General features: G+C 39.7%; 1 protein-coding gene across 2 annotated transcripts in view; it reads right to left on the reverse strand.

Annotated features, from left to right (window-relative positions):
* Positions 1 to 10: 10 nt before the first annotated feature.
* Positions 11 to 23,515, reverse strand: part of stx4 (syntaxin 4) — a 26,440-nt gene continuing 2,935 nt past the window's right edge. Inside the window, exons 1-10 of one of the 2 annotated variants that reach the window (XM_007572711.2) lie at positions 9,128 to 9,338; positions 8,705 to 8,803; positions 5,596 to 5,695; positions 5,332 to 5,406; positions 5,174 to 5,244; positions 4,636 to 4,744; positions 3,231 to 3,304; positions 2,054 to 2,191; positions 1,872 to 1,982; positions 11 to 1,344 (exon numbers count right to left, since the gene is read on the reverse strand). In XM_007572711.2, coding sequence (XP_007572773.1) covers positions 1,267 to 1,344; positions 1,872 to 1,982; positions 2,054 to 2,191; positions 3,231 to 3,304; positions 4,636 to 4,744; positions 5,174 to 5,244; positions 5,332 to 5,406; positions 5,596 to 5,695; positions 8,705 to 8,803; positions 9,128 to 9,157 — 885 coding nt within the window. In that variant the 5' untranslated portion in view covers positions 9,158 to 9,338 and the 3' untranslated portion in view covers positions 11 to 1,266. Of the gene's footprint in view, positions 1,345 to 1,871; positions 1,983 to 2,053; positions 2,192 to 3,230; positions 3,305 to 4,635; positions 4,745 to 5,173; positions 5,245 to 5,331; positions 5,407 to 5,595; positions 5,696 to 8,704; positions 8,804 to 9,127; positions 9,339 to 23,515 lie in introns of those variants that run through there. The other variant, XM_007572719.2, reaches the window with a different exon arrangement.

Consider the following 23,515-nt stretch of genomic DNA (forward strand, 5'->3'; position numbering starts at 1 on the left):
GTAAAACTGAGTAGTATAACTTTATTTAAAAACATTCATGTAACCTTTATCAGATGTAATATTACACAGTAGGAACTTTTTTTTTCTTCTGCTACTTAGTGGACCTTTTCCAACAGATTAAGCATTTACCCCAGTCACCGATATCAGCCCAACTTTTAATGAGATGCTAGAAAATGTGAGTGACCTGAATTTCATCTGAAGCAGCCCCTCCCCAACTTGCTGCTGGATGAAATAAGGCAACACCACTATTTCTCATCTCACAAGGACAAACCTGGCTTTTTCTTTTTGGAAATATTTCCCGTCATAAAACAATAGGGAGCAATTAGTTCATGATATATATTTTTATAGATGCAGTGGGTTTTGATACCGGCTCATGCCAAGGACAGAATCATCACGATGCCACAAACTGAAGGGGGGGAAAAAAAAAATTAACCAGTTGAAGCAGGAGTACAGCTGTGATGCAAAGACTGAATTAAAACACAAAAGGTGATTTTAAAAACTCAGCTCCATCCCTTCTCAACAGCGTTGGCGCATAACATAATGTTCCCAGGCCCATGTAAAGAAGAAGGCACAGTTTTAAGGACTTTCCTCATTTGTATTTGCCGCAGAAGCTTGCGCAACGTCCCGATCGTTTATACAAGCTTCTCGGACCAAAGTGTTAACATCTTTATAAGAGCTTCTTACACTGGGGACTGAAAAAGAAAAGACCTATATACACTCGTTACACGAAAGCAGTTTGATAGAGTTAAAAAACAAAAAGACAAACAAATGTAAATCTGCAACATTACATTATGTACAATTATATTAGTCTCTTCTGTAAGGCTATAAAAAATTGTTTTTAAGGTCTCTAATTTCATGTAAGAGGCGTAACAAGAATCAACAGTTTTTTTTCCTGAGAACAGCATAATCAGTGTCGGGGGGCTTAAATACTGCAGCGTGCCTTGCTCAAGGTCACTTATAGTTCCTCTTTTTGTTTTCCCCTTCTGCACGGAGGAGGTGCAGCCGAAGTAACAGTGAAGGCGGCCTCCGAGTCGTGGAAAAAGAGACCGACAAAAACCTGCAGCACGAAACCGCAGGCGAGATTGATGCGCGAGCGCGACTCTCCCCTCGGGACGCAAATGAGGATGGACAGCTGTGTTAGAGGAAGACGAGGACGTGAGGAGGGTGCAGGAGGGAGGTGTGGACACGCAGGCTAAATTCGCCCGTGCTTCCTTGTGGGCTTGATGAGTTGATGCTTTTACACGACGCGCTTCGAGCCTGGCGTCGCTAGATGAAGGAGGTGACCACTGTGATGACGATGATGAGGATGAGGATGGCCAAACAGATGGCAATCCAGAACTTTTTCTGCAGTGGAAAGAAAAGAAAATATGTTCAAACTGAAACAAGGGAAGCAAAGAAAACAGGATTATAACCCTTAATCTTTCATGTTCATATAAAAATGATCTTGCAAAGTGCAAAATGTGTCAAAACTGTAACGTTGGACATCACTTTGAACACATTGCAGAGATGTTGACATTTTAATTTCTTTAGCAGAGACAGATTTTCTGAGATGATGGGAAAGTAGAGGGAGCTAAATACAGGGAAACCGTTCATAACAATCCGCAGTGCTTTACAGGACAAAAACAAGTAGAAAGTAAACAAGGGAAGGAAAAAAAAAAAAGGGAAGCTTAATATGTCACATACTTAAAACTATTGCATAAAAACTATCCAGATTTTAAAGGCCGTTTTAAATCTAAGCTTCGGTCTTGCACTTCCATCATTAGAGCAGAAATATTTGTGTTTTTTGAAGTCGATGAATGTTCAACTTTTGGACATTTGTGTTTTCATAAGTAGACCTGAAACCAGGCGGGTGGAAAGCGGACCGCGCTTACCTTGCGGGCTCTGCTCTGATATGTGACGGCTTGCTCTAGGTTGTCCTTCGCTTTCTCCACGTAGTTCGAAGACTGATTGATGTTGTTTTCAATCCTGTTCACCATTTCCCCCTGGAGACAGAAGGCGTCAGAATCAGACCTTCCTCAGAGAAGGCTGAAGGTTCGTCGCCGCTGCGGTTTACCTGGGCCTCCACCTCCATGGCGAGGTACTGGAACATTTCGTGCAGATCTCTGATGCTCCGCTCCAGCTTGAGGATCTCGTCGTGTCTGGACTCGATCTCGTTCAGGGCCTGCTTCGTGGCCTGAGCGTCGATAAGGATCTGGACACCAGAGAGGTTTGTGTTTCTGTCTCGTATTTTGACAGACCGGAAATCCTCACTAAGCTACGGTGACACCAAAACGCTACAGCCGATTCAACCACAGATGTTCATGTTGGGTTGTTATGTGAAAGACCAACTCAAAGGGATGCAAAACTGGAAGTAAAATTCCAGCAGTTTTTTTGCAAATAACAACTTGAATACATGCATATGTATTGATCCATATTGACTCTGATTAAGCTGTCGCAGTAAATGAATCACATGATCAATTAAAATTAGCTCAATTTGCATTCCGATGATTGACATTTTCAGCTATTTCGGTTGCGTGTGTTTTTATTTTCACCTTATTGATTTTGGTTGTTGTGCTTTACTTGGAAAATTTAAGATGTTTTCCCAATTCCAGCGTACGAAATTAAACCTTTTGAGAGGATGAACTTGCATTATTACGGTCTCAAAACAACGGTGTTAATGTTTATTGCAATAACTTCTGAGACCATTTATGGTCCAGTAATATTTGTTATTGTGACTGGCCCAACTCTGATGACAACTCTCCAGGGCTGAGGAAGAAGGCGATCTCGGCAGACGGGACCAAACGCGGTCATCCCGCGTTTAACCTTCCAGCAGGACAGCAACCGTAAACGTACAGCCAGAGGAACAACGGAACGGTTTATGCAAGCGGTAGAACGGCCAAGTCAAAGTCTAGACTTAAATCCGATTGAGAGTCTGTGGTAATAATTGAATGAAAAGTTTTCAGAGTTTTATTTGTAACAAAACGTCCCTCATTTCTCATCCAGTTCTCATGTAGGACGCCTTTGTGTTGGTCTGTGGCACAAAAACCCCTAAAAGAAGCAGAGAGGTTTGTGGTTCAGGGGATGAATACTTCAGGGTGTTTAATCTGGTCTAACTAGGGTTTTCTTACCAAATCTGGTCCAGTTATAAGGAAGAGAAAAAACAAAAAACAAAATCAAGCCTGTCAACCTGACTGACAGCAGCTAATCTGTGTTTCCACGGTTACCGCCCATTTCCCTTCCAGAGGACTCACATTCTGAGTGAAAACATCCGTCTGGCCGCTTTCGAGCATCGCGTCCAGCTCCTCATCGGTCACGTTGGTGCCAGCTGAAATCGGAGGGTGAAGCAGATCAGAGTTTGGAACGACAACAGAGCTGCATGCAGATCATCGTGGACGCCTGAGGAATTTCAGAGCCACTCCCGTTAAAACCTGCCTGAAGAGCCGCCGACGTCTGGCTCGGGTTCAAAACTCTTCAGGAAGCTGCGACTCTTTCACAGCCACTTTGAATGCAGCTGGCACACGGAGTACCGCTTCAAGCGTGTGTGTGAACAGATTGTGTGAAGGTATAAAGTCATGGGACATGAGTTTGTCTAACTAGAACCGATCGTCGTTGATACCTCAGACTTTTCTGAGACAAACTGAGCAACAAAACTCAGAAGTTCAACAACTGTTCATTTTGTGTTTACTGTAAGAGTGGCTCGTCTGCCTCCAGTTCAGAGAAATTCTGATCAATCATCCCTGAAACTTAATATTTTGCTTCATTCGTGGCAATTCAAGAGCATTGGATTTGCAACGCAACAACAACCTTTGCAGATGAAAGAAAACAACTTTTGCAGCTCGTGTACAAAAACGGTTTAGATCGGTTTACCAATGTTGGGAAGAATCTGCAGCTTTTTATGTCGTATCACACACAATTATTGTTTTGGTTTTTTTTTTTTTACACTATACATGTTTGAAAGCAGAAAGAATAACATGACTTGTAATTGAGTCTGTGTGAACAACGCTGAGAAAATACGTCCAATATGTCAATATCAGTAAGACAAGCTCAACCAACAGGTATTGTTTTTGTTTTTTAAAAAAACAGATCAGGACGGCGATCTGTGCTCTTGAGAAACGTTTAGTAAAAATATAAAGCTACATTTCCACATTAAAGGTAATCAGGGCTGTGTTTATAAATGCATTGAATCCATGTTTATCATTATAAGCAGATTCTCATCCGTAACTCAAATTGTTCTTTATCCTGAATGAAGCCACTGAACGTGCGAGGGCTCCGATTTGCAGACCTTCATCATCGTGAATTCCCAGAAGCAAAGTTCAGATGAAGTAACAGAAACAGAAACGAACACGATTGTTGCATCATGTGGGAGTTAAGAAATGTCACCAGCAGGTCCGTCAACTTCAAAATGTCACCCTCTCTTTTTTAAGCTTTAATATTAGTATTTTTCAAAAATTTGCATTAATGTGACGCGTATAAATGTTAATCGGTTGTAGCCGTTAAAACCGATGTGAGGAAGGAGTCTGGCGATGACCGTCATGGCAACCGGCAGCAGCTGATTCAAAGAGGAAGTGAGCCCTGATTCCCTCCCCCCCTCCCCCCCAACACAATAAAACCACAGATACAAACTGTAGACAGAAAAACTGAGCTTGCTGGACTCACTGATCTTCAGCTGGCGCTGTATTCGCTCCACATTCCGGTCCCTGTAGTGGGACTGGATGGTGTTGCAGTGGCCCATCAGCTCCACAAACTCCTTCGACAGAACGCCGTGCTGAGGAAAGAGACGCGAACCAGTTCAAGTCGGGGAAACGAGCAGCAACGTCGCTCTTCTGAAGAGTGTCTAATTAAACAGCTGCTGCTCTAAAACTTATGTGGTGAAAAAGTTCATTTATCTCAGAAGTCTGTTGCATCCTAGCATGTCAATGGAAAGTTGAGGGGAAGGAAAAAGTGTGGTAATGTTCTGTGGTCTTGTCAAATGATTTGTTGTTTTTTTTAATTTGGAAAACAAGTTCTCAAACATTATAATGGAAGATTCAGTGGAAGGAAAAAGTGTAAAAAGCAGGCTATTTTAGAACGCTGTATTCTAATCCATGCATTTGTTCTTGTATCCTTTTCTCAAACACCAAATTGTAAATAGAGCCTCCAGGGGGAAAAAAAGAAAAGAAAAAAAAAAAAAAACGTTTCCCTGTTCAGACGCTACCTGAGTGCGCTGCATCCGAATGTTGATTGGAATATATTTTCCATCGTCGTCTCCCTTTTTAGGCTCGATACCTGTGGGGGGGGGGAGGTGGAAAAGTGTTAACGATTTAAATCTGACGGGCTGGAGACCGAAAACGTCCGCTTGAAACCAGCACTCACTCTTCAGCTTTCTCTGGATCTGACCCGCCAACGTTTTGATCTCGTCTCGAAGAGTTTGGAGCTCTTTCTTCATACCTGGCCGAGGATTCGGAGAAGGATGAGTACCGGCGTGAATATTCTATCTAAACATGCATCAGATGTGTTCCTGGGGAAGTGATTAGCTCAAGTAAGGAGAAAACATTTTATTAAGACCAGAGTTTCATTCTTCACTTCGGTCCGTTTAGAGCAGCCGAAGCGAATGACGTCGAGGATAAAAACACGTACTCTCCTCTGGCAGCGCCACGCCCAGCACGGTTTTCTGCTTGTTCTCCAGTTCGGCGACCATCCTCTTGAGAGCGTGCAGGCACTCGTGAATATCTTGCACCTGCAATACAAAAGTAACTTTTTTTTTTCCTTCTTATATTTCAGACAATGGTTTTGGTGAACAACTTCAAATGCTTTAAAAATCGCTTTTGTTGTCTTCCCCTCCATCCACCACTGACCCAGTTTATATTGCTTTTAAAAGAGATTTAAATTCATTAATGAAAGGAAGCATCGTCTCAGTTTGAGGAACGTTTTGCCCCTGAATTATGAAACAGCTGGACAGAAAACGCATCTTTTTTGGGTGGGTGGTTTTTTTACAGCAGTTCTTAGTTTGTATGTAACCTTATCAGGAAACATATGCTGAGGTCTTCAAAGTAACATTTTGACAGCTGCATCGTAGTGCAGTTTCCACGGAGCAGTTATGTGGAGAAAAGTGAGACTAGCGTAACAAAACGAGGGCCGACACCTGTGCAACGGGGCTGTTCAACTGAGAGCTTCCAGCTGCAGACGCAGTGATAAGACGTCGTTTCCTACCGCGGTGAACGACAGACGGACTGGGTTCACCAAGAGCTCTTATAAGTCACTTAGTAGGGTGCTGGTTTGTTAGATTTCCAAGCTACTGCACCGGTAGTTACTGCAGTTTTCCTCAGTGAATATAGAATTGCTAATAAGTTGTCAAGAAAGGCTCAGTTATTGTTTAGTGATTTAAAGTTTTGATGGTACATTTATTGAAGTTTGTGAAGATGATTAGTAAGACATTTACCAGAATAATAAAATTGCGTTATTATAGTCCAGGACAGGTGCCGTTAGTTTTCCTTTTTTTTTTTTTTTTTTAAGAAAATGTTTTTATTTGCCAACAGATGACATTTGCTAGCTCCTCCTCTGTGGATGGTTGTTTATTATGGTAACAGAACAGGAGTTTGTCACAGCAGATGATGACCCTGCTTGGTCATGTTGGCTGGTAATTTCACTCAAACTGCCATGTAAAAAAACAGAAAACGCCTTTGTTTTTTTTTTTGCTTTTAAATTACTTTCACAGCCACTTGCTTTTCTCTCACTAAGATCTTTTGAACTGAAAACAAAAATCCTTATCTGTGACCTCAGTCAGAGGAAACGGATTACTAAGGCCTAACATGTTGTCAAAACAACCAGTCTGTGCGATGTTTAAACCCATTTCAACCCCTGGCACTTATTTTAACACTTTCAGAAACTGGATGCTGCGTTCTTTGAAGGACAGTGCGCAAATTATTACGATAAAAGACACATTTCTCTCTTTTCATGCTTTTTGCGCTCCAGTAGCTTGATTAATAATAATTAATCAAGCTACTAATAATGCTCCTGGACTCACAATCACCTCAAAAAACATAAGTTATGTCCAATCATAGGTTTCAGTTTTGAGTTTTCTGATGATAAAAGTAAATACGTTTGCTTATCGTTGCCCATTTTTATAGTTACCAATGCAGCCAATCATCATTCTGATGCTTTTTGTGTCATTAGAAATCTTATGCATATTAATACAACTATAGCTATGGAGCAGCTGTACAGCATGTAGTCGTGTTGCGTTTGTTTTATAGCCACAACAAAGACAAAACTAAATGTTTCCAGACTGGAAAACCTCCGTTATCAGATGTGATGGAAACCCAGACGAGCCAGACAAAAGCAACTAAAGTATGTCATAAAGCATATATGAAATGCAAACCAAAGAGGCTTTGGTTTGCGTAAACTCTTCCCAGCTGTTACCATGGTAACAGCGAACTGGAAAGGTTCCCATCCAATGGTCAACGAAAACAGAAACTGAAAGTGTTTGACATCACAAATGGCTCCAAATGTTGTAATGTAGTTTGGTGAAGCACAATATAGAGGGTTTAACTGAGATATGGGAAATAAGACCAAAATGTGATATATTTTTTTTTTTTACTTTTTATAACTTAAATGGAGCATATTCATAACAAATGTAATCTCGAGCCACTTAACATGCAGATCCAAGCTAAATAAAAAAAGATGCACTACATTCAACCCAACCACACAGCCGGGTTTACAATCAATTACAATTTAATCCTAGTTATAATGAAGTCGCATTCAGATTATTATGCCAGCTGGAATAAACAAAAGGCTTTGCCGTCAAAGGGAACCCGGTCAACTGCAGTGAGTCACCAACTCTGCAGCAACACCTCCTGCTTATTCAAGCTTCCTTGAGTTTATATTCTGGAACTGAACAATGTACGTCTGAAACTGCAAATGCAGCAAAAACTTTAGCCAGAAAACTAAAATCAGACTTTCTCTGGTCAAAACTTAGTTCAGTTTTTCTATGAAGTTTGAGCGGCGTTGTCTTTCTAAGCGTTGTTGGACATAAATGAGAGAAATCTTCTGCAGGTCATTTGATAGAGGTTTTAGTTATGAATCCTATTTAACCCTAAACACAAAAAAAAGAAAAAAAGATTTATTTTTTTTCCAAAAATCTGCAAAAAAATCTACAGATTCCCACATTTTTTTCCCCCCGATTTTTACTGCAAATTTTTCCTCACAATTGGCCAAAAACTTTGGGTTTCAGTGACTTCCTCAGCCTTGCTTGATGATATAGTGCGTGACCGATACAGCATTTATTGAAAAGTCACGCTTAACGTCACATATTAGCAAAATTCTTTACAAATATTTCTAAATTAGCGCCACAAAGTCTGAGATTTTGGTTGTTAAAAAAAAAAAAATCCTGAATGGACTGATCAGTGCGAAAAGACGTTCAATATTGTTTAAATTTAAGAAACACTTACTGAATGCTGAAACAAACAGATATTTATTGATATTTTAACAGTTGAATTGCTTTTATCAATACATTCTGGCACTATTTGCCCTTTAAGAGTGTTCAGGTTTTTGATATGGCCCAAAATGAAAATCAGTTTCACACCCCTGCTGTAAATGAAGGGTCCTACTTTTCAACCTACACACACGACCGTGGGTCATTTCCAAAACTCTTTCAATTAAAAAAAATCCCTTTAAAGAATTTGGATAACATATTTAGGGATGTTTCAAGTCGTCTGGATGAGGTTTCACACCTCCACTCAGCTGTCCTCACCTTTTTGAAGAAAGCCTCATTGTCCTTGTCATCTTTCGCTGAAGATGTTCCAGTCATCAGAGCTTTGCTTTCGTCGTCGTCATCGGAAACGTCGGCTTTCTGTAGGAGTATAAAAACAGATCCACAGAGACATCAGCCCCCTGCTAGAGTTCACTGACTTTGTGCTGCTTCCCCTGCAGCCCTGCCCAGGCTGATCCCGGCCTCACACATCCTAACGGAAGCTCTCAACACAGTACCGCCCTGCTCCCCAAATTACTCAAAAACAGCCATTAAACACAGCTCTTTTGACACCATAACCCGTGTTGTTATTTTAATAAAAGCTTCGCCGCAGACAGGAGCTTAAAGTCGCTCCTCGACTACATCATTAACTTTTCTTTTTAGCAGGTTAGCTCGCTAATGTTAGCCGCTAACTTTGAAACTCACGCTTCCTAATTCTTTTGTTCGGTCCCGCATTTTTCTGAAAGAAGTTCACAATCCGACGTTGAAACCCGCCGCAACTCGACGCCGAAAAGAAACAATAGCTGTTCCCGATGATGAAACTCCTGAAATGTTTCCTCTTCTGTCATTCAACAAGTAAATTACAGTGGTACACTTCTTCTTCTGCAGCCAACACAGCAGCCACCAACTCTTGGGCGCCATCGTGTGGCAGATGCTGTCATCAGATAAAACACATTGTTGCGTTTCATATTAAACGCTTTTCACACCGCTTTGATTTTTTATATTTCGACACTTTACTGCAGCCGTGGTCAGAGTAGCCAAAAAAAGTAGTCAGGTAAGAATAAAATTATTACAATAGCTGAATAACAGTAGAGTAGAATAGAAAAGAATGGCTTTTAATGTAATTTTATGTACAATGAGAGTAAAAGCAACTCTTCTAGGACAGATGTAGGATATATAGTGATATAAAATACAGCAATAAAATACAATAAAAATAATTACCCATTTATTGAGTGAGTAGCAGGTTTTCATATGACTTTATTTCAACAGCCATGGGATCCTTGCCACTCTTTCTTAAAATTGAGATTTTTGGAGTGAATGAGTAATGGTTGATCTCTGCAGCTCCTCCACTGGCCTTTTGGTTGTTTTTCTGGCCCAGCCTGTCTGTTCTTGAAAGATTTTCAAATCCATGTTCAGATGACAGACTGGAAAATGTTCTGTAAGATAATTAAAGATTTTGGCTATAGTTTTATGATCAAACCCTGGGTAAAATATATCCACATCTTTATCCCTTGTGATGGATTACCTGCAGATTAAAATACACACAGGTGTACACTCCATTATTTAGTAATGAGGTGACTGAATTTGGTTTTATTTAGGAGTATTAAGGTATCAGGATTAAAACGGACGCTACCATTGTAAAGTTTTTGACCTCCCTCATAATATCCCAAAAAAATTAAATGAAAGTTTGTGATTAACGTCACGGACAATGAAAGTCATTCAAATATTTAATGTGGTTACCTCCCTCTTTTAAATCACAAAATAGCCTGGAGGTGGCGCTGTTTACCTGCCTAGGTTCTGCCTGGTTTCTCACAAGAACTTCGTTCCTATTATGATTGCTCATTTGTTCATACAAAAAACATAACTATGTTGTTTTAGACTTAAGGCACTATACAGAAATGGAAAATATTACTGATATTTTTTTTTATTTTACCAAAAACAAAATTTTAAAGTGAAAAAGAAATAATGTTTAGAGAATATGAAGTGGATTAGTCAAAGTGCACAAAATGATGTGCAATTTAGTTGGAGTGACAATTAGCATTTTTGCATAGTTTTTGGCCATATGGCTGTGGGGACATGGACATGGGAATTTACAGAGGAGCTTTAGAAATTACTTGGAGAAAGAAAAGTTTGTTGATCGTGATCACAGATTATTGCTTCTGTGGCCCCAGATTAACGGCATAAAATAAATAATGTTCACATTGTGTTATGCTACGTCTTCCCTACTGAAAGGTTTTAAAAATGGAAGAGCACAATATAAGTGTCACCGCTTAGCTTAGTCATCTTGATATAATATTCTTTAGCTGACACTTCTGTTATTTTTTGTGTTCAGTATTTTGTGGTGTCACTAAATACTGCTTATAATGAGGTGAAAATAAGTGGCTTCTGTTCATTTTGTCACTTATGCCACTTATGCTACTTGTGCTTAAATGCAGGATAACTGACCTGGTACCTGAGAACAACTCCTTTTTGTCTTTTGTGAATTTGAAGTACTTGCAGCACTATGAAAAAAATTTATTTGTGCCGCACCAGTATTTTCCGGTATTTCTTTCTTTTTTTTTTATGATGATATGATTAATTAATGGAAAACAAAACTATCCAAACAAACCCAGCCTTTATGTGAAAAGGTAACTGGCCCCTGAACCTGCTTGTGCCACCACTGGCTGCAACAGCTGCCATCAAGGATTTGCATGGACTCTTTACAATATTTGCTTTCTATGTTGTGAACATGAACACTGAACCTAACCGAGGCAGGTGAGGCCTGCGGTGCCTCAAGTATTGTTCTAGGCTCTATTGTGACCTCCTGGATAACTCTTTAATGTTCCCTTAGAGTCTTCAAAAGCCTGAAGACACGTCAGGCTCTTGTGTCTTCAAATTAACCGACTGGATTCATTGGACTTTATACGTAAAAAATAATCAAAATAAAACAGAATAGAATGCAATAGAAGTAGCTTTTAATGTCCCACATAGGGGAAATGAAAGATATGTAGGTTCACACAAAGCTTCCAAGTGTTAAATATATGTAAAAACAAGATTAACAACAAGAGTAAAATTTATAATAACAATACACTGTTGTACAAGGTAATAAAAAAATATAGTACAGTTACCAGAAATAGAAATATTGTACATGATACAAGGGATGTGCAGCTGAGAAGGATGAGTTTTTTTTTTCTTAAAATGAACATAATAATGTGCATGTGTATTGAACATCAAAAAGATAGCAGACTGATACATGCTTTAATGATTTTTTTTTTATGCCAAACTCTTGACCCGTATTAATGTTGCATCCTGTCTATTGCCGTTTGTGAGCAACACACTCACAGTGGGAGACATGCTACGCATGTTGTTTGAGGGGGAGACGAGATTACTAACCCACAGCAGTATGTGTGTATTAAATTGATTTATTTTTAGAACGGAACTACGTTTCCCATGATGCACCAGCGGGGAGCGTCGTCGCTGTCAACGCCGGGGGAGAGGAATCGGTTCAGCATCTCCGGAGCTGCGGAGCGAAGCATAGGACAGAAACACAGTGTTCACAAACACAATGAGCTGGAATTAACTCACCGACTGTCTGCCGCGTTGGTCCGCCGCGATGCCCGAACCGGATATTTAACGACCGAACCTCCTCGTCTGCTTCGGATCGGCGCGGAGAGCGGACTTTAATTCATCAATGAGATCTGCGGAGAGGCTCTGCCGCTCGGTGGAAACGCAGAAAAACACAAGATGAAGAAGCAGTTCAACCGCATGAGACAGCTCGCCAACCAGACAGTGGGCAGGTAAGAGAGCTGGACTGATGGCACGAGGTGTGGATTCATGACGCGTCCTTGCCGCGTTCAGTTGCGCTTTTGGAGATCTGTCACCAAAGTCGTTTCCTCGATGCCGCAACATTTGGCTTGGTCCGCACAAAGCGTTAACTGTCAGTGCGAGTGCCACATAATGTGCAGCTGTGTGATTGATTGAGCTCAGCAGGGAGGAGCGTACCCGCACACTGATGAGGAGGGAGCCGACATGGTACCCAAGAAGCTGGGCTGCTGCTGCTGCTGCTGCTGCTGCTGCCCACCGACCAATGACAGGCAGGCGCAGGGCGGCTGCTGCTGGCAGAGCCTCCAAGCACAATACAGCAAATGGGTTTTAATCAGGGAATAAGAGCACATTTCACCGGTGATTAGTAATTGTGAAGTGATGGATAGTTAGAGGTGGAAGGGTCATACTCTCCACTATAACTTTCTCAGGTGACAGAGATCTGTCTGAGGGAAAGGGATCTCATGATGCCAGCTTCAGGTTGTACTTATAGGGATAACATTATCCAAGTATGTCCAAAATAATAAACTGGACCCGGCCACACAATTTTGGTTGAAGTCAGACCTGATTGTGACTTTTCTGTTGAGTTTATTTGCGTGGCGCCACTTCACATCTAATGTCATCTCTAAGTACTTTTCAAGACAAAAAGGCCCATTTCATATTCAGTTAATGCATATCCTGTTACAAAGACGCATAAAGTCGGACTAAAACATTTTTCTCATGAGCTGATGTTGATATGAGAGCCTTATCAAAACTTTATCAATCAATCCATTACAAAAAGGGAAAATCCAAGTCGGCCCATGGATTTCCTTGAATAGAAAATTGTGAAAAGTTCCTCTAATAAACTAAATATAGTTGCTTTGTTTTTATCAGATTGGACTGTATTGAATTTGAATAGACTAATATGAATGCATCCATTTCTGTGTACGACTTAAATCTGTTTTATGAAGTGCTAAAATCAGTTTATAACACTACAATCTCCCATCCTCAGTAAGCATGTGGCAACAGGGGGAAGATACAACTCACCTTCCCCTTTTCCACTTCCAAGGAAAGTTGAAATACCCATACCAGGCCAGTAGGTGGCAGTAATGCTGACACAAATTAAATGTCAAGTATGTTAATAAACAAAATAACAGCCTGAGCCTGGCCTATGAAGCTCTATTTGTATGCCGAAGATTGGAAACACAGAAGGGAACACCGCCTGAATTCAGAAATCTGATTTGAAAAGTCGGTCTCCAAGCAACCTGAAATGTAATATTCAAAATGGCTGCTCCTCCATCAGGGTTTCAGATAGAAACTATTTACTAGCACTGATGGTAGTTTGCATTGAGTTACACCAATGTGACATGAAGTTGATGTACCACACCACCTTTGTTGTGGACATTCTTGTTTAGTGTTTGAACCCATAAACAGAAATGCACAAATCAGGCATAACATTATGACCACTCAGATTAGTGTTCCAATGCCCCTTGTTTTGACATTGATGGTGTGTATCTGGTCCACACAAGCAGCAGATCCTCCAAGTCCTTTAAGTTGTGAGATGGAGTCTCCATGGATCAGCTTTGTTTGTCTAACATATCCCCACAGCTCCCACGCCTAGTGTAGGCTATCCCATTTAATAACAGCTGCTCGATGAAAATGCAACGTCTTATCCTCTTTGCTTGTCTGTGGTCATAATGTCATGTTATCAAATTTTATTTCCACTGGTAGCTACCACCAAAATTGGCCAACAAGTTTTCCAACTCGCTAGTAGAACAAGCTCGACTCGAGCTTGACGCTGTTTCCAGATCTGAACTTTGACTTCTGAGACACATCAAACATGGCATAGATCTGCACTCCACTCGTCTCAGAAGCTGGAAATCTGGGAATGCCACCACACCCTTGTTGACAGCGTTCCAGCTGTAAGTTGACAAACTTGTCGATTAGCTAATGGTTGTGCTAAGGAACCTGTTGCTAACTATGTAAACCAAAACAGAGGTGCTGTTAAGATCCTGAAACTTATTGGTACTCTGCCCAGAATAGTTTTCTTTTCTCATGTGAAATCTTTGTCCACATTTAGAGGAATATTTTTGCAAATCTGGTCACTTTTTCTGCAGTTTGGGTGTTTTTTTGTTTGTTTTTTTCTTCTTAATGGAGAAAAAAATATCCTGTTTAAAATGTGCACAGAACCTATAAGCGATGATTTTTATTTTACTATTGAGAATAGATTTACTTGAGAAATCACATGTCTTGGTTTTCATAGACAGTGGCCTAGTAGTTCCAATTTTTAACTAAAGAAAAATCAGTTTCAGCTAAGCGTAGTGCCTCACATAATAGCAGACTCCACAATAATGATTGATTTATTTGATACTTGTGGACATGTTTGAGGTGAAAGTTGATACTACAGGTATATCTGAATCCGAATGCTTATTTAACTCCTTTAGTTAGAAAACTAAACCAAGTGTTAGTAAAGTGTTGCTTTTGGCATCATATTCCTGTTTAGTGGATGTAAATTCACTTTTCCCTAAGCGCGTCATCAATACCACGGCCTCTTTCACCTCCGATTTCTTAGATATGCTTTTAGTAGGTGTTGTAAAGTCTTTGTCTGTCTGTTTGTCAACCCCACCCTAAGCTTTTTACAGAAAGTCAGAGTCATGTGTCAACACTGCACCCCGGGCAATTTGGGTCACGTGCTAGTCAACTCTTTGATGATGTTAGGCAAGATCGAAACACATTAATTGTCATGTTTGGAAATGACACTTGCTGGATCAACGAGGCTGATTGAAAGTTTGTTTTATATTACTTATTTATTTTTTATTCCTGATTAGTTGAGGCTGGTACAACCTGTTTGTTTTGTTTAGCTCGCATAGTAATAACTGACTTATCACTGATTATAGGTTTTAAAGTGACACTTGTGTGAGATATTCAGGGATTGAGAGATAAGATGCTTAGAATAGAAAAGTGAAAATGAAATGAATAAGTAGACGGGAGGTGGTTACCTTCAGTGGTTCTGGGCGACTGGCAGGAACTGGCTATAAACATCTTTCATGTTCATGCCTCTGGTTTCAGAAATTTAGCTGAAAACAATGGGAACATTCTTTCAAATTATATTTCCTTATTTTTCTGGAGTTTGTGATGTACGTTAGATTCAGATGGTCTTTATTAGAAAAACACTGAATAGTTTGGAAACCAAAACGATGACTGGGATCAGATCATGTCTAAAACAGGGTCTGCAACCTGCAGCTCTTTGGACGTTCCACAATGACTTTTATTAGCTATGGCTGAAAATTATACATAAAGAAAAACAACTAATACTATTAAACATAGATTTTAAAACAAATTCAACTCTTTACTATTTTTTTCTTTTAATGATTTAATTGAATTTCCACAGCAGAATGACACTGAAAATACCAACAACATTTTTATTTCTAAATTTCTTGTCAGGTTATTTTATTTATTTATTTATTTATTTATTTATTTATTTATTTATTTATTTATTTATTTATTTATTTATTTATTTATTTTTGCCAATATTAACATTGGTATCTCTTTTTGCTTAAAAATAAAACTCTTTGTTTTTCTGTATATTAAAACCAAGAAGTAGAAATAAAATGGTGGCTCTTTAAAAAATAACAAATTTCCCATAGTAGATGTATATCAAAAATTAAAAATTGTGATATTTTGCTGGACTGGGGGCAAAAATGGCTCTTTGAATGGTAAAGGTTGCAGACCTCTGGTCTAAAACAATTTAGAAAAAGCTTATTTATGTGATGTGATGTAGAAACTGGTGTGCATTTTTGTGAAACCACCTACTGTAACTAATCATGTAATTAAGGCCTGTTGGGATATTTGATTAATAATTTAAAACATTGTTGAATATTTTAAATCATTGCTGTTGTTTTTTAAATAAAATTGGCCCAGCTATGCTCAAATTTCTATGTTTTCTTAACCTACTGAAGTTGTTTCCAATTTTTTATTGTTGTTGTTGTTGTTGTTGATGTTTACTTACAAATTAACATTAGCACAGCAGCGCAGCTGTCTGCTACAGGAAGTTAGAAACGTAGCAGCTTAAAACACAGATGAGACATTTGGTCATTATATCTCATTTATGACCTGTTCTTTTTCTTTGCAACCTTTTAAGTAAATAATATAGAATTGAATTTTAGTCGTTATCAGCAGTGTTGTTTCTCCACGTCAGCATTTATTATGATAAAATTATTGGTATATCTCCCACAGCGCCCACAGTTTTTTCAGAGGTTGTAGCCTTTTATTGATTAGCAATAATAATCTGAGAGGCCCATTAACCCTCTGACAACATTAGACTGATTAGTCTTAGATTTGGTTATGAGTGGAAAGTATTCCTCCAGTTCCTCTGCTTTTCATTTGCAGTCATCTCCACATCCCTGCATCTGTTTTGTTGTGCAGACAACACGGACATCCTCGCTCTAATGAAGTGTGCCCCCTTTAGGGCGGCACTGCTGCACCGCTCCAGTTGAGGATATAGGTCAAGAGAGGTTCAGACAAAGTTAAATTCATCTCTGAAACAGTCTGCCTGGACCATTAATCCTGTGTAATGCTGCATAAACTGTGCGACTGAATGAAAACGTGTAGCTCTGTGTGTGAGCACAGCGGCGTTGTGGCAGGAAGGGGACGGGCCTCTAATCCTCTTTTGGCTCTGTCACTTTTCCTGCTGTGTGTTTCGACTCATCTTCTCGTTTCCATGTTTGTGCTGCTGATAAAAGAGCGTGTCTGGGTTTCTCACTGGTGCGTTTGCTCGTGTCGAGTGATACGGTTTTGCCCAGGCCGGCACTTCAAAGGAGGCAGAGTAATTATTTAAAGACGGCAATGGATTGAAACCTGAAATATGATGAGACACAGATTTCTGATCGTTATCTAACTACATCAGATAAAAGAAAATTGTTTATGTTTTCTTTTTGTTTCTGTTTAATATTCAAGCTGCAGGTGAAGGACATAAGGAACTGCGCCTACATCGTCTGTCAGCTTTGGTGATTGAGGAGAACACAAGAAATTTTCGTTTTTTTAAAGCAGCATATCATTAACGGCTTCATTTCCTGCACCGCTGTTTTCTTTGTCACATTCCAGGCTGTGGGAAGAAATAGTGACTGAATGATTAATTGATGAGCGAGTGGCCAATGATTTTTTTCTTTCTGTAGGCTGTTTATTTCTGGGTTGTTTCCCTCTGCCTCCATTCGATGAAACCTGAGGAGCGACCTCGTAAAACCAGCCTTGCATGTCAGGTTTTATTCGATTGCAGGAGGAGGGATGTGGTTTCCCTGCAGTTCTCCACAGGATCACAGTCTTGCACTCTTGTCTGTGCGACACAGCCGGAGCCAAAAGCTTGAACGGTTCAGCGCTACGATTAATCAAGAAAGGGCACATTTTTTCCTCCTCACAAGTTTTGAAGTTTTGGTCCCGCTTCAATATAAAGAATATTGTCGGTTCATACCCAAAACTGTGCAAGTCGGTGCTTTGAGAGGCAGTTTGATAAAACTGAATAATATTTACTGTAACCTGCATGAAAACAGTTCAGAGAAGCAAAATCTGGGTTTGCGATTATGGGCCATTTAGACATGTTTTTCAATTGTGAAGAAATTAGAGGAAAATGTGAGCTTGAAACGGTTTTTGACTCACCGTTTAGCTCTTTTATGACAAGCTGTGTTTGAAGCTTTTTGGAAAAAGCTGTATAATGTCTCATACTTTTTCTCTACTGTATATGTTCCTTATATCACGTGACAAATGACTCATGACTAAAAGAATGAGATTCATGCTGCTGAAATGTTCCTCGATTTGTGTCTCATTCTACTTTTTAAGTGTTTTATTCTGTTTATTTATCGTTTTGTTGGTCAAATCCAGCCATTTTTAGATGCATCATAAATAAAGTTGGCTTGTCTGAAGGGTGTTTCCGCTCACACTTGGGAATGAGATGAGGAATCATATAAAACTAGAGCTGAATATTACTTTGGACTTTCTACAATATCCGAACATGCAGGTTTGTGTCTTTCCAAACGGCTATGCTAAAATAAAATTTAATCTAAACTGTAAAACAGGTTTTTCAAGATGTTGACTCAACCCCGACCTGACTGGAAATCCAACCTGACGAGTTACGAGTGCTTATTGTTTCATAAGATATGTATGTACTTAACTTATCTTCCTTCCTCTTGAAACAACTCCAAATAATTCCCCCATCCTTAGACTCGCAAGACATAAAAAGCTTCTTCTCTGTTATTGTTACAGATTTACGGGATCAAACCAGTAGCCACCAGTGCGGCCTGTTAAACCAACACATCAAATGAAAACACCAGTTTATGCATAACGTGAGGATTTAAGGGATTGCTTGTTTTCTTTATTGTTGATATAAATCACACGTGAACTGTATAAAACTTCACCCTGTGCAGATCTTTTTCATCAACAAAGTGTTGTTCCGACTGCGGTCTCTTCTGCAGTCAGACGTTTTACAGCTCTCTTTGCAGCCCTCAGATTTAGTGCTTACAGTTGTTTTTGGACAATTATGGATTTCTTCTATAGGTTGTATTAATATAAATGGCTCCATAGAGGTGTACAGTAATTACCCCGACATGTTTTTTTCCTCCTTGGCTGCCAGACAACTCAGCTGAAACATAATGAGCTCATTTGTCAAAGACAGAGCTGTTTGTGCACCTGCTAATTTCTGAAACATTCATTTTTTAAAAATAATTTACTGCCCTTCATTTGAAACACAATAAGGTATTCAGGCTGCTATACAGTAAGATACGTGAAAATGTGCTTAGAATGAGCTGAATGGACCTGACGTGGATGGCGTCGTGTTTACGGCAGGAGGTGTTGCATCACTGCAGGCTCAGCTGAGGTGTTAATTTACAGTAGGTGGGAAAGATTTTATTAGAAGTGCATCAGATTTGTTGAATGTCATTTAAAGCCGTGGTCTTATCAAGTATTTGTGGTCTAGTTTCTAGTGCAAATATCTTAATGCCCTTGAAATATGACATACAAGTAACTTTTCAGCAAGAAATAGGACAAGATCCTTAATATTGATAAAAGAAATGTACTGACTTCACTGGTAGATTGTTTCACTTATAACAAGACACTTTCCCCATTTTATAAGTGAAATAATCTGCTACTGCAAGTAGTATTTTATCATAAATATTAAGGAATTATTGACTTAAAACAAGCTCCTATGTTGCTGGAAAGTTACTTGTAAGTTAGTTTTGTATTATTTCAAAATATGTGCACTAGAAACTAGACTGAAAATACTTAGTAAGACTGCGGCGTCAGCTTTGTTGAAGGAAATCTTTCGCTTGGCTTTCATTTTTTCCTTTCCAAATAGAAATCTGAAAAGTGTGGAGTGCATTTCAAATGAGACTGCCATACTCTTGTACCTCCAAGTAAAATCCTGTGTTGCCTTCAGAAATCCTTCAGCCGTCAGAGTCTAATTGTGCACACATTAGTCTCAGCGCAAATCCAGCTGTTCTAAGACGACCTTAAGGGTTCGTGAAAGAGTACAAGTGAATAAACAGCAGAAAGGTCAGAGATAATGTGGAGAAGTTTAAACCAGGGTTAAGTTTTAAAATAATGTTCTGAACTTTGAGGATCTCGCAGAGCTCTGTTTAATCCATTATCTTAAAAAATAAAAAGTAGGTGAGAATATGCATGGCAGTCCACCTATGCTGACAGCCTGGGTCAGGAGATCATTAATATATTCAGAAAAAAACAGCCTAGAGGCTCATAGTAACTCCGGAGGAGCTGCAGAGATTCACAGTTTTGGTGTTTGTTGACTGGATAACTCTTATTCACATATCTGGGTTTTATGCAAGAATTGAATGAAGGTCATGAGAAGTGTTGTCTTCAGGATCAGTTTTATGTATAAAACTAAGACCTGGTGTCCACTGTGTGTCTGTCCTCTGGTTTAATGTGGACATTAGGCTAAGTGCAATTTGACTGGTCAATTCACTAACAGGAAAGAGCAACTTATCCTTGCACAGGACCGGAAACAAGTTCACCAGAGTGGAACCATTAATGCAAAAGACACGAGCAGTAGGAAAAACACATCAATAGATACTGGAAAAAACCTCAGAAATTAAAACTTATTTTATGTAACATATTAGAGGCTGACATAAAAAAATACATATTTGATGCAGCAGCAGTCATAAATGTTGTCAGAAGAGATTCACTTGCTTTGTTTCTTGAATTTGATGGAGATTTGTAGTTAAGTCAGCGGTGAAATATGTTTACGGTGCTGTCAGTCAAACCGCCTCTGAGACGTGAGCTTGTTTTTTTGGGGGGGACACCTGGGGATTTTCTGAAGGAGACTTTTCTGTCAGTGGAGCGTTAAGAAATTCACTGGAGTGTGTCGATGGAGTCGCTTCTCGGTTTGTTTCTGAGCTGCGGAGGAGCCGACAAACGGGTGACAGGGGTGGCTTTTCAAACAAATATTAGGAAATTAGACATCTGGCTGCTGCATCAAGAGTGAGACATTGATCTTTATTTCCTTTATCTAAAAAGAAAAGTTTACTTATCTACAGGTGTAGCTCAGTGAATTAGAACATTGTCAACGAGTGCATTTATGTCAGGAGTTCAGCTCATGTATTATTCTGCATCTGTTAACTTGATGAAAACCCAAAAATTCAGTATTGAAATTTACACAGATCAATAAAAATGCAACCATGAAAGATGGCTGATCTAACGTCTGTCCAGCAGACACCCTCCATAAGGCTGGCTGTCAAAAAACTATATCCTGGTGCAATAATTGAAAGTTAAGTGGAAGGAAACAAGCATCAGGATTTTATTGGTTTTCTTTGGAGTTTGGTTGCCAGTCCATGTCATGCAGACATTAAAATCAGTTTAGATTCTCAAATTAAAACCAACATGATTGTTTTTGTCATTTCCAGTGACATCACACCCTAGTATATTTGATAGTTTGCACATCTCATTTGAATAAAACAAAAAATAAATTATTCAACAGTGACCCCTGGGGGACCTCACAGGTAATGTTCACACTGTTTCCTCAGCAGCTCTTTTAAAACCTTTTTAAGCACCAATCCTCTAATACCAAATATTTACAAATAGTTCAGAAAAATCTTAGTATGCTATTGTTTTTTTTTGTTTTTTTTTAAAGAAGCTGCACTCACTTAAGATAATTTTTTGGGGGATTTCATTACTCTTTTTTTTTAACGAATACAACTTCACAAATTGTACTTGTAAAACTCTGAAACAGATCAAGATACATTAACAATAATCAAACAAAGACTAAAACCCGGCTCTGACGCAGCCCTAAAAACCATGATGTCATAGTGGGCTCCACCTAAAAACGGCATGGCTCCTCGGAGGGCTGTTAAACCCAGCACAGGAAGTGACGTCAGTGGGAAGAATGAGCGGGACCTCCTGAGAGCCGCTGAGGCTCACTTTCTGCGTGTGAAATAACAGAATGTGACCGTGAATGCGGTCCGGTGGAGGAACGTCGCTCAGGAACGAGACGCAGACGCGCTGACGTCAGGAGGCGCGTTGCCGAGCCACGGCGTAGAAACCGGCACTTCAGCATCCTGTCGGAACACGACGCTGAAACGACGACCGGTCTGCATGACAGACTCTCTGCGGGCGCCACAGGTTCATGTTTCGGCGGGAGTTCAGCTCAGGGACACGTTTTTAATCCCTCCACCAGGAATAAAACAGCTGAATCTCAGTTTATGTTGTTTAAAGTACAAAGAGGGCAACGTTCGTTTTCTCCAGCACCTTACAAAGAGCGAACTGTTAGTCGCTGCAATGTGTTTCATTTTAGATTTCACTTCTCAGGCCAAATCAAAGCGAAAAGATACATTTAAAACACTTTTTTTTATTTTTATTTTTTTTACAAATATAAATCTGGCAGGTATGTTGTTTATTTTCAGCTCCACTGACTCAGCAGCCTACTTTTAGAAACGTTTATATTTTGGGTTTATGTTTCTTTATGCTCATTGTAAGGTCAACCTGCTTCACAGTCTTGCGTCTTTTGCAGCTTGTAACAGGTTCCTTTGTGTTTAGTTCACCGCCCCTGTTGAGGAAACCTTTCCCACAGCATGATGCTGTCACCAGATGTTATTGTGACATGGCAAATAAAAGTTCAAACCCATTTTAATCCAAAAAACATTGCTTAGTGGTTATTTTCGTTAACATTATATAACTAAAACATATTTATTTTTATCGGGAGGTTTTCTGAGCTGTTTCAATTTGCACACAGAGCAGATTTAGATTGTCTGCTCCTGCTTCACTGCAGCTGCTGCTTCGTTCTGTTTTCTCTCCGTTTGCTTTGGAGTCGAAAACCAGGGTTAACTTTTGGTTAACAACTGATGCAACAGCTCTGCTCCTCCATGAATGCTGGGAGATACAATAATAAGGGTCGCAGTTTTCATGCTTTTAATAGACACTGAAAAAAAAAAAAGAGAATGGAGGGGAAAAATGTGTGTCCTGATTTAATTTCCTGTCCAGTTGTCCAAAAGCCGAACCCATCTGTCCGTCGACCGGTCCGTCCATCTGTCTGGCTTTGCTTCCTCCCACTGAGCATTTTTGATTCAAAATTCAGCATAGATAATTGGTATACATGTGAAAGTTTGCAGAAGGTGTGCAGTTTGTTGAACTGTAAGCGTGTGTTTGTTGAGAATAAATCTCAGCAACGAACACGGAGCCTCAGGATGAATCGCTGCTTCGTGTCCTGGATCTGCCTGGATTGGTTTCTTTTACAAACGCAAATAAATTTACATCACTTAGGAATATTGTAAAACGTCTTGTGTACGTAATGAGATCAAACTGGGATTTAACTATGAGTTTAAAAAAAACATAAGCAGACCTACCAGGTCATTTCACCTTTTTCATGTTTGACATTTTCCACCTTGATCGCCGGTTTGTTTTTCAGCTGGAATGAAACGGAAACTCGTCTGTCTCAACCTTATGCTTCCCACACGTTCCCTCTCACATTAAACAACGAGCCGTCGGCGACGACGGGCCGAGCTGATGGAGGAGACTCGCCAACCTCATTATTTACACATTATCTGGCGCAGCCAGCTCTGCTTCCAGACTCACTCAGCTCCCGCTCCGAAGGGAACGTCTTCACAACGAAGGGCTTCAGCCTCATCTGCTCATCTGACGAGCAGACACATTTCTGTTCCCTTAATATGCGAATAGCTAAAAGAACAATGTTGTAGGATTGAAAGAGCAACTAATTGCTTTGTTTTGTCCAATAGTGAATGCACGTGCATCTCTGTGCATAAAATGTTACCAAAATGTTAAATTATTCCAATAATTAAAGCTTATGTATTAGCTAGATTG

This window comes from Poecilia formosa, unplaced genomic scaffold (assembly GCF_000485575.1).
Source record: "Poecilia formosa unplaced genomic scaffold, Poecilia_formosa-5.1.2 Scaffold7, whole genome shotgun sequence".
Classification (NCBI taxonomy): domain Eukaryota; kingdom Metazoa; phylum Chordata; class Actinopteri; order Cyprinodontiformes; family Poeciliidae; genus Poecilia; species Poecilia formosa.